Below are 12,446 nucleotides of genomic sequence, written 5' to 3'. Positions count from 1 at the left end.
TGCCATTTGGGGCATTGCAAAATCACTGAGAAACTGCATTATGTGATCTTCATTTATTATCACTTTTCCCCATTTTTTTCACAAATTCAATAAATTGGAAAATTTTGTTTTCTAGAACATTAAAAATCTATACCTAAATAAGGTTGCTGTTTTATCTAATTTTCACATTGCACTTTCTTAAGCCAGAATTGCAGCAATAATATTTACTTGCCTCAAGCAGTGTTGCCAAAACGGAATTTTTTTTTTTTTTTTTTTTACAATTTTGCAACTTTTGACAAACTGTGCAACTAAATCTAACTAAAAACTAATCACTATGCAATTTTATGAATTTCTTACTACTCCATGTCTTGAGCTATGTTTTATTACCTTAAAATTTTTTAAGTGTATCATAAAATATACGTTTAATTTATGATAAAAAATACTAATTTGTTTAGACTTAAACTGACAATTTTGAGATCACAGTGTATGAGCACAAGCAACACTAGTCAACTAGTGATTCCAACACTAGTCACTAGTGTTTTCCCATGCTTGATTGTTTGTTTTGTTGAATATTTTGGGGATCTGTGAATACAATTCTAAAGTCATATTACAGTTGATAAGTTAATTAAAGTATAAATAATGTAATGTCTAAAATGTGTAGTAACGTGATGAAGAGAGCAACAATGTGATCAGATAAGTCACCTCAGTTTTATGAATGAAACTGCCAAATATTCATGTGTTATGATTTGAAGCATTTTTTTTTTTAAGAACTGTACAAAACATAATTTGATAGATACAGTCAAAAGTCGTTAATCCGGACTATAGATCATCAGTTTAAATCTCGTAAGATGGCATGCAGAAATTCTAAAATTAAAAATATGAAACCATAATTTATGAAATAAAGAACAATTATGATCAAAATCTAAAGGGTATCAAAATTTACAAAAAAATAAAGCTTAATATTTATTTGTTTACTTTATTAAACATTTCTTTCAATGTAAGTTGTCTATGTGTCTTCGTTTTATGTGATAATACTTTCTCTTTAATTCTATAAACAGACATAATTTCTTGTTCAGTTACAAAGTTCCGCTGTTCAAGTCCCGTAATTGCTGTGCCGAAAATACCGACTAACTTGTCAATCGAAATTTTTTCGTTTTCACTAACCTCTCTGTCACTTTCTTCATGTCTTTATCCATTTTTTGCAGCAATTCCACTTTTTGTTTGATGGACATCGAAACATACTTTCGTTTTGTAGATCTTTTGGGAGCTCCAGCATTGGAAATTCTATTTGACATAATCGAAAGTTCAAGTTTACTTTTATAAAATTGCTCTTACAGTCTGCAAAAAATAATAAGCCGGATCCAATTTGAAGATTAAGGAACAACACAATCATCAACATTAACTGAAATAGGTAGTTAGGTAATTTTAGCTTATACCATCCGTTATACATAAAACGCGCACGCGAAAACGTATTCTGCGTTTGCGCACACGCATATGCGCAGTTGTAAAGGTCTTACGCGCACGCGTAAACACCTATGCGCATGTGTCAACGCGGCGCATGCGCAGAAAGATTTTAGCTTTGAGGTCCGGATTATAGATCATTCCAGATTATGGGTGTCCGAATTAACGACTTTTGACTGTATTTGTCTTCATATATATTATATGATTATATGACTAAAAGCATTTTTATAGGGAAAAAAAAGAAATAGAAAATGGATTTCACAATCTGGGATTTACCTGAAGATGAGGAGGAAGCACTGAAATTACTATAGGATAAAGAAAGACAAAGATTTTGTAAAAATAATCATGAAATGATATTGTGTTTTACCAATTACAATATACCAAAATGGCATTTCAACCTTAGAGCTTGATGGGAAAAAATAAGAGCCAGAACACACTTAGTTTGAAGGATCGTGCTTAAATTTCCTTACAGCTGTAAAATTTATCTACTGTTGGGGCCATGAACTGACCTCTTCAGTTTTGTAATATGCAATTAAAAATTACAGTCATCAGCTAGAACAATTATATACAGAAGGTTTGCACTTATGCCTTGTTATTCAGACCTGAAGTTAAAATTCATGGAAATAACAGAACAGTAGAGGCTGACAAAAGCTTTTACAAGAAGAAAGAGTAATGTTGAAAGTGCTCTTCCTTAACAGTGGGGTTTTGAAGACATATGTAGAAAAATAAAATGTTTTCTTGTAGCTGTTTCGGATTGCTAAGCTAAAATTTTACTTGGCAAGATTGAAAAAAGTGTCGCAGATGGTAGTACAATTTTTTCCGGTCATATACTGAAACATTGGATGTCATAGGCTAACAGTTGAAAGAATGTGGGGCAGTGTAAAATGACATAATTAAATGCCGACATGGTACCTCATGCCACCCTGAAACATACACATAAGAGTTTATGTGGTGACAATTATATATATATATATATATATATATATATATATATATAAAAAAAAAAAAAAAAGGTACTATTCCATTTTGAGGACCGTAAAAAATTGCAGTGAAAATATATGCGCAAAAGCGCCAAATCTAGCAAACGCTCCCATTTAACAGCTCGCTAAATCTAGCGTACACGCTGATTTCAAATTGGGTAAGTTTAGATAGTTCTATATTTCTTAAGACGCCATTGAAATACTAGTTATATAAATTAAAACAATAATCTTTAGATAGTTATTTCCTAGGATACTTCCTTTTTTGTGTTAGGGTTGCCACAATTATTTTTGGCAGCACTGGCATCAATAGTTTGGCGATTTTTTACGGTCCTCAAAACGGATTAGTACCAAAAAATTTCTTCTAAAATGTTGCAAGACATCTCTAAATTCATGGCCCATGTTGAAATTTAAATTTTATTTCATTTATAATGTATTAATATTGTTCTAATAAAAAATATCTTATGTTTTTCATGATGGCCATACAATGAAAAAGTATGTATTATTTTTATATAAAAAACGTTAACTTCCTTCTCAAACAACAAAAAAATAAACATACAAAAGGCACAATAACTTCTTAAAATTAAGTAAGAAAATAAAAGTTAAAAAAAAAAAGAAAAAAAGAAAAATTCAGGTATAAAAAAAATAAACTATTAAAATGATATATGTTGAAATATTTTTTTTTTTTTAATTTTTCATTGCTAAACATTTTTTAAAGTTTATTTTATATTAAGTTTATTATTTAATTTTAAGAAATTACTTTTTATTTATGTTTGTATTTTTTTGTTGCAGGAAAGAAAAGGAAGCAGAGGTTAACAAGTTTTTATAAAAATAATTTTATATACATATATAACATTGATTGGCATACAGGGATTGGATACAGGGTATTTATCTTAAAACTGACACTATTTACAGTCATCTGAAGCTCGAGCTATCTGCTGGAATGCAACCAAATTTAGTAGAGCAGCGAATGATGACATGGCAAAAAAGTTGGGTAAAAACATTAGTTCCAAAAGTTGTTGATAAACGAAAATGTGGCTTGGTTTTAGTGTACAAAGCTGAGAACTATACAAATCAATAACAAAGAACAAATTTTATTGCAACACTGCTTTAATGCAGTAAATGAACAGCCCAAAGTGTTATAGAGATTATCTTTCAGTGTACCATAGCCTTTTATTCAATAAAAGAGATTTGTCAGCAAGGGTGTAGTCTTCTTACTATGCGATCATTTTCTAACAGATCACACATCCTTGTCACAACATTCTCAATAGGCAAATGTAACATAGCACCAGAAATCCTCAACCTCAACACCCTGTGATATGTTGTCCTTTAAGGTCATTGAGGTCGGAACCCCCATCAAGCTAGAACTTTATATAATCCCAAAGGTAAAAGTCACATTAAGTTAGATCAGAGAAGTGAGATGGCCATGCAAGTGGAAAAAAAAGACTTACGACTTTTTCTTCTGCAAAGTGATGCACAACAGACGCTTGTATGGATAGACCAATGTGCAGAGGTGCTCCATTCTGCAACAGTTACCTGATCCAGCAACTGCCTCTGCTAAAGTCATGAAATCACAAAACTAGTGTCAACATATTGCGATACATATTGTGTCTGTGGTCCAGTTAGAGCAATGTTCTTAAAAAAGAGTGGTCCAGTGATGAAGTGGACTAAACACAGTGACCTCTGGTGAATGCAGCAGTTTTTTTTAGCTACATGCGGTTGTTTGTATGACTAAATTCAAGAATTACGAGTGTTAATAGTTCCACTTAGGTGTAAACGGGCAACATCTCAAGCTTCATGAACCTCCATCCCAGCAAGAAATGTCAGAGACAATGTCACCCATTTATCATAATCAATGAGTTTTAATTCCTGCCATGAGGGTTGTCTTGTATGGGTACATGGAAAAAATTTTTTGCAAGATTTGCCATGCCGCTGAAAGATTTTAAGGTACTCTTCATTATCAGGATCGGGTTCAGAAAAGAATGTATGTATTTGTTCATGTATGCATGCATATATGTAAGTGCAAATGTATGTGTGTGTATACATATACACATTACATACAAACACATGTTCATACATTTCTGAATTCAGTTCTGATAACAGAACAGTACCAATTTAAACCAATCGTACTATTTCTCAGATACTGCTGCTACCAGTATTTATCCCATGGGTGCCATCAACTATTGCAGTCGCAATATCAGTAACTATTCTGATACTGATTTCCACCCTCTACCAAACCAAACTATTAAAGATACTGTTTCTTCAAACATTTGAATCATGCCTTTCAATGCATTAATTGACGGAAGGCCTTTGTAAAGGTTGTTATGACTTCTAAACTCACAAAAGAGAGCAGGTTGTGTTCAGTTGAAAATTAAACAACTTCACAAGCAACTCACACTGAGGTAAAGCAAGAAGCACGTTGAACTCGGATAACATTCAAAATGTCCTTCGGTTCTTTCCACCATCTTTACAAAATGAATTACAGAAGTTGCTGTCATTTACATAACTGAGCACTTGTATTTTTATTGAAATAATAATTGAAATATTGAAAATTTTACATGCATTCCATGCAAATTTTCAATTCAAGATTAGAACAGCGCCACATTTTTCACAATCGACAACTTATGGAACTTATTTTTTTTTTAATCCATGGAATCTTTTTCCAATGTCTTCATTAGTTCCCCTACCAAATTTTGTGGCATTCCGGCTGATAGATCAAGCTACAGATGACTCTGAGTACTGTCAGTAAAAAAAAGAGAAAAATTGTATTACAAAACATAAATCATTTTATGACACTTTTCATGTATATGAATCCTTAACAGTGAGTAAAAATTCAACTTTTTTTCAAGAAATATTTGCAATAACAAAATATAATGTTCATTATTTCACAAAATGTTTTACAGCACTATATAAAATTTGCTGTAAACTTGGTAAATGCATGAAACCATTTTTCATTTATGTGAAAACTGCAAAAGAATTCTTCCAATTTGTTATTTAATAAATTTAAAATTAAAATCCAAAAACCAATCATTCTAATTCAATAATTTAAAACATGCAACTTTCAAATTCTACCTATGTTAGGCATATTGAAATTGTTGCAAAACATATTTTTGATCGAATTTTAGATTTTAAAATGTAGTACAATACATGCCCCCCAAATACAAACTCGCTTATGGCGAACATTCAGTTAACATGAACAAAATTTCCATCTCGGGATTGACATAAATCTTATAGGAAGTTTTATTGATTAGCATGAATTAAGAACTTTTTCAGTCGTATAATTTAATACAAAATTCCAAAGTTTTTTTTTAGATTTTTTCCTCGTTGCTTCTCTGCTAGGATTACGTTCAGAAATTTTCCACCCGATTAATTGAGAACCTCACCGAATACACTGTATTCTTTAAAACATAGCCAGCATGAGTGACACTGCTCAACTATCGTGATCATTGCATCAATGGCGAGTTTTGGAGCCTGTTAGTGCAGACGACGACATTGCTGTTGTGTTCCACTGGAATCGGATGTAGAAGCAGTTGCGTACAAGATGCAACAAATATCTTCAGAAGAAATTGAGAAGGACAACATCATTCCACCCAGCCGCCAAGCAGCATTACATGCCTTGGACACTGTAGAACATTTTGCTGCAACTTCTGAATTGACCACTAGTTTTACGGAAGCTTTTCCTTTCACCTTAGTTGTGAGGATGATGATCAGTGGGTGCATTTTTTAAAACTCTATGATGATATACATAATATATTGCATTATTATATACCTGTATACTATATATAGTTAATATGTAAAAAAAAATAATTCCAGAGATAACATTTCAGTCGCAACAGACACAGTTGATTTTTCAGTCCCTTGAGATTCGTGTTAACAAGGCTTTACTGTATATATTTTAGCTTGCCCTTTAAAGCTTGAATTTACTTCCTTCTTAACACAAAATATGCAATTTAACAAATCTCTAATCATTTCACATCATCATTTACCAAGAAAACTTAGCAGCTATGCTTGATCCAAACATGTATTGAAAATTAATACATATGATAAATTTTATACATACCCAAGAACTGCAACACAGAAATTTTTTTTAATTTAGAAATTAACAGTAATCATAGTGACATTCTTTTACATGCTTCATAACAATGGTTATGCAGAGGAAAATTACTGGATCATTTTTCTGTTATTCTTTACACTTTTCTTTATTTTAATTTTGGCAACAATAGAGTGTATGTGGAATATAAAAGTGTTGAGTGATGGTACCTTTTTATACTTTCTGCACAACATCATAGAAAAACTTAATAATCTCAATCATGGTTTACTGAGTAAAAATAAAATTATTTCACAGATGGAAAGGCTTTGCTCTGAAAATAAACTAAATATTTAGACCAAAGAACTACAAAAGCAAATGCATAATTTTAAAACTATTATAAAAACTAAACAAGATGATATTCAGATATCTTCAAAAAACTACTCAAACTGTTAGCAATATTGCATTATTTAGCTGCCTGATTCAGGAAATTTAAGATCAGATTTCAAGATGTAAGAAATGTCTGTTACTTATAGAAAATCAACGGAATGTATGCAAAAAGGAATTATTAAAAAATTAACTGCACTGGGATACAATTATGCAACATCATTTGGCAAAATCCTTGAGTATATCAAAATATGTAGTTTTTAAACTACATATTTTGATTTTTTAAGGGGGGGAAGAGAAGTATGCTGGATAGTTAGTATCAAAAAATAGAAGACTGGAAAAAAATGTGTATAAAAGCTGGTTTCATTTTTGGCACTAACATATCTTTGTGAATAATTTTATTATAAAATGAAATATGCAAAGAGCTTACACAGGGTGAATCTGAACAAATAGGCAAAATTTTAGGGGGGTGATAGAAGGCAGCTATATGAGCAATATTTATCATAGAATGTATGGTCAGAACGCAAGCGGTGAAAAGTTGAAGGGTAGTTTTCCACTGTCACATTAAAAAAAAAAAATTAACACAAGAATGAGGAAATGCTTGAGAAAACATTTTATTAACAGAAAATGCTCATAGAAATTGCTCAAAAAGCCCTTTCGCCAGCTATAATGCAGGTTTCACAACTGCAGGATAGGATTTATGTATATTTGTGAAGAAATCGGCATTTCTCAAATATCGCTGGCAACAATGGCGATTTTGGCGACTAGATTCATACTGGTTTCAATGGAACATTTTTAGATTAGGTTTTTCATATGACAACAGAGGAAAACGTCCAAACACAAGAGATTTGGTGATCTTAGTGGCCAAGTTATGAGACCACCTTGACTAATCCATCACCCTGGAAATTTTGGAGTTTGCATAACCAGCCAATCTCTTCGCAATCCACGATAGAAAATGGCTTTGGGTGCGAGGACCGGCGCTTTTCATACCCTTTATTTATCTAGCGGCTCGCAATCTGGGTTTTAATCATACATTCTATGATGAATATCGCTCGTATAGCTATCTCCCTTCCATCAGCCCCTAAAGTTTTGCCCACTTGTTCAGATTCCTGTAAAGAAATCAACTAACTTGATGATTTACTACAGTATTTATTACAGTAATTAAAAAAGTTATCATCAAAAACAGTAAAAAGTTTGTCCTAAGTCACAAATCACATTAGCTTTTAAATAAACATTCAAACGTATTAAAGTTTACTTTGTATTTTTACATTATTAGCCTATGAGGTGTTTCATATATGTTACAATTTGTATAATGTAGCAACTATATGTACGCTGCCCAATTTAAAAATTGTTGATGGAGGTTCTAAGATCCATAAAAATGATCTTATAAAAATATTAAAATTTAACAGAGAATGGGGGGGGATAAATTTCCATTTAATTTACTTTGAAATCATAGTTAAGTTTTTCTACTATATTTTAAGTATCCAAAGTGTTCATTTTTATTTACAAACAATACCAGAAGTTTTAAATATGTAAGAAAAATAAAAAACTGATACTTACTTATTTTGTGATTCAGTTTTCATATATGGTGAACCATCATTCTTCAATAGCTCATCAGATCTATACCCAGGACTTCCATTAGCTTTATAATTTTCTGTACAGCTGTCTCTGCTGGTGTCATATAAATGATTAAAATCCTCCTCCTCAAACTTTTGTTTTTTCTCAGGGGGCTCAATGTCATCCTTTACTTTAGTTGTCTCTATGCCACCTCCACCATGCCTAATGTCCAACCCATCATCAGAGGGTAGATTGGACGATTGCATGACCAGGGGTGGTTCAATGGCTACAGAATTTGTACTGCCATCTTCCATAGCAAATGAATCAATTACTTGCAACCTCGCTTCTCTTTGTTTCAAAGACTGACGAGTATCTGGGGAAAACTCTTTGCTTGTCGCCATTGATGCAAAATGATTAAAAGGAAACTATAAGCACTTTTCATAAAAGACTAAAGTTCCAATAAAAATACAGAATTAGTCTTCTAGTCTGACATTTCTTGAAAATTCATGGAACAAAGCTAAATGCCCTAAAAGAGAGAGCAAATTTAATATGATGCTCTGTCTTCAAAAGAACATTAGCAATGGACACATGACTGCTCACAATTTAAGAACTGTGATAATTATTTTAAAATCTCTTAAAAAATTAATCCCATTATAAACATTTTAAGGAAACAGCTTTCAAAATGTGTCAAAATCTTTTCCTACATGATACTGCAATACATTAATTGTTAACAAAAAAAAAAAAAAAAAAAATTCATGTAAAATACACAGCTTGAAAAAGAAAGTTAAGCAATAAACAAGATTAAAACATCAAAACACAGAATGTAAAATGCTTAGTTGTCCTGGATTTTAAAGTTTTCCTTCACAATACATCCAGGTTCTGTAAATATTCTAAGATTTTATGTAAATAAATATATAATTTTTTTTTAAAAAAAAATGAATGAGTCTGTAAGAATTTTCTCAAGTTCCTACTATATTTTGCATACCTGAAAAAATAAGAAGAACAATAAAATCACTTGCAGAATGCTAAGATCATTTTGAAATTTTGTAGGATGTCCCATAACTAGTGCCTACACTTTGTACAGCCAGATTCCTCGTTGGGAGTCCACAAAAAGAGAAGAGCTGTACCTGTACCATCCCATACTTTACAAGAAAATCACATCACAGCTGTTGCAACAAAAACAAACTTTGACAGGGTTCGTACACATTTCTGCACACGAAAATTGAGTACTTTTAAGGACTTTTAAAGACCATTAATTAAAAAATTACGGACCTATGGACAAACGGGAACTGAACAAATTCAATTAAAAATATTATTCTATGCCTGAATTTCACTTTTGTAATACCATCCTAAAAATAAAATAGATCCCTAAGTAGTATGCATTATTGCTAAACATGAATTAATTAACATAATTATTAATAAGTTTGAGAATAAAATAAGCTTCATGCAGTTTTCAAATAGCCTTAAATATTTTACACTTATAATAGGTTGGACATATTTGAAAGAAGATAAGTGACATTTACATTTTACTAATAGAGTCAAAAGTCGTTAATTCGGACACCCATAATCCGGAATGATCTATAATCCGGACCTCAAAGCTAAAAACTTTCTGCGCATGCGCCGTGTTGACACATGCGCATAGGTGTTTGTGCGTGAGCATAAGACCTTTTACGTCTGCGCATATGCGTGTGCGCAAGTGCAGAATACGTTTTCGCGTGCATGTTTTATGTATAAGGGACGGTATAAGCTAAAATTATCTATTTCAGTTAATGTTGATGATTGCGTTGTTCCTTAATTTTCGAATTGGATCCGGCTTATTATTTTTTGCAGACTGTAAGAGCAATACTATAAAGTAAACTTGAACTTTCGATTATGTCAAATAGAATTTCCGATTCTGGAGCTCCCAAAGGATCGTACAAAACGAAAGTATGTTTCGATGTCCATCAAACAAAAAGTGGAATTGCTGCAAAAAATGGATAAAGACATGAAGAATGTGACAGAGAGGTTAGTGAAAACGAAAAAATTTCGATTGACAAGTTAGTCGGTATTCTCGGCACAGCAATTAACAGCGGAACTTTGTATCTGAACAGGAAATTATGTCTGTTTATAGAATTAAAGAGAAAGTATTATCACATAAAACGAAGCAACTTAAACAACTTACATTGAAAGAAATGTTTAATAAAGTAAACAAATAAATATTAAGCTTTTTTTTTTGTAAATTCTGATACCCTTTAGATCATAATTGTTCTTTATTTCATAAATTACGGTTTCATATTTTTAATTTTAGAATCTCTGCGTGAAATCTTAAGAGATTTAAACTGATGATCTATAATCCGGAATTGCCGAAGTCCCGACGAGTCCGGATTAACGACTTTTGACTGTAGTTAGCTTTATGTTGATTTTTTTTATGCCTCATTTTGTCACATACTTGGTCAGTCTGGAGCAGAGGTTCTCAATCGGTGGTACGTAAGAAAAAAATAGGTACTACCCAAAGAAGCAAAGTACTTTTAAATACTTATTTCAAAAATTAAAACCCCAACATCCTGATTGAGTTTTTTCTCTAACACTAGTAAATTTATGCGATCTGAGCTTTGTTCAAGAGTGGTTCTGGTACTAGTACTTTGTAGCGGTGATACTAAAGGTTTTCATAGTCAAAAGGTTGAGAACCGCGCGTCTAGAGGTTTAGTAAATAGCAGGTAGATTTTATGTCAAACAGCATAGATTAAAATGACAAGTAAGATCATAATCAGCATGATTCATAACCAAAAGACTGAATGTTATCACCGCTGCTGAGAGAGAGGCCTGCTGATTAGAACAAACTTGAAAGGCCAGATGTAGGCACGGTTACGCAAGTGTTAAAAGTTAGTCAGGCTCTGTTTCATGCAATTAGTGTCATAGCTTTGTGTAGAGTTCTAGGGGTTGTAACCCAGTTAATATACTTTCAGGTTCCAGTAAGCCATTAAAGCACCAGAGGTGATAAGTTGTTATGTATTATTTTAAGTGTCTCTAGATGAAAAGAATAAGTTTTACTTGAATTTCTACATCTTTGTGTTTTATCTTGTGACCACAGTGAGTAATGAAAGACAATAACTTGCTTTAATATGTAGGGATAATTTTTAAGGGTAAGCAGTTAGTTATAAATAATTAAATTAGGTAAATAGATAACCTTAGTCATTATGGATTTACATGTTATCTATTAAATTTTATTTTTTAGCAATATTTGTTTAAAAAGCCCTATTAAAATCAAAATCTAATAAAATTTCACAGATTAAATTACATGTAATTTATGATACTGATTCTCAAACAACAACACTCAACAAAATATTTATCCGTCATTTTAATTTGAAACCTTCCCAAACATTTTGGCTAGTTTACATCGATTTCCTTAATTCAAAATGTAATTCCTTAATTCAAAATTAAATCAAACTGTAACTGTTAATAAAATTAACATAATCCTTATAAGTCACTATGCAGTCGAACTTAGGATCCACAGAGATTGCATCAGATGGGAAAATGCCTAGTGTGCTCTGTGTGTGATGCATTAAGACATATTACTTTTAAATTTTAAGTTTTCAATTTCTTTATTAATAAAAAAAATCCCTTTCTATAATGCCTGCCCAAGTGATAAGATTAGATGCATTTTTAATATTTTCCATGCTTGTGTCTAGTGAAAAGTAGAGAAAATAAAAGGAAGATAAATATGTTAAGAAAAAGATTCTAATGTCAGGAATAAAAACATTCAAATATTATGTCTTCATTGTTCTTCCAGATGTTCTCCAAAAAGTGAGAAATTCATCGCAAACTTTCTATAAAATACATCTATTACGCGTTGATACTATGGAGACATTTTTCATTTTATCACATATTTCTCGAATCTTCTAGAATCATGGGTCTATAAATCTTGCCTTCAAATCCTTCTAAACTTTCCAAGCTGCATTGTCAAAAATACTGAAGAAAAATTATCCCAATTCTGTAACAGCAAAAAGCCAGAAATATTTTGAAAAAAAAAAAAAAAGAAAGGAGGGAAAAAGTGTAAAATTAATTTTATAGAGAAAACT

General features: G+C 31.6%; 1 protein-coding gene across 9 annotated transcripts in view; it reads right to left on the bottom strand.

Annotated features, from left to right (window-relative positions):
• pasha (microprocessor complex subunit partner of drosha) overlaps positions 1 to 12,446 on the bottom strand; it is a 93,312-nt gene that overhangs the window by 72,193 nt on the left and 8,673 nt on the right. For 5 of the 9 annotated variants that reach the window (XM_085812049.1, XM_085812052.1, XM_035352993.2 and 2 more), the window contains one exon: positions 8,392 to 8,914. The exons of the other annotated variants lie outside the window; for them this stretch is intronic. In XM_085812049.1, coding sequence (XP_085668175.1) covers positions 8,392 to 8,789 — 398 coding nt within the window. In that variant the 5' untranslated portion in view covers positions 8,790 to 8,914. The remainder of the gene's footprint in view (positions 1 to 8,391; positions 8,915 to 12,446) is intronic. 9 annotated transcript variants of the gene reach the window in all.

This window comes from Stegodyphus dumicola, chromosome 2, assembly GCF_044657685.1.
Source record: "Stegodyphus dumicola isolate Sdum_Otavi_A_Nest chromosome 2, ASM4465768v1".
Taxonomy (NCBI): Eukaryota; Metazoa; Arthropoda; class Arachnida; order Araneae; family Eresidae; genus Stegodyphus; species Stegodyphus dumicola.
Note: the sequence above shows the minus strand (reverse complement) of the source record. Positions and strands in the feature narration are given on the sequence as shown.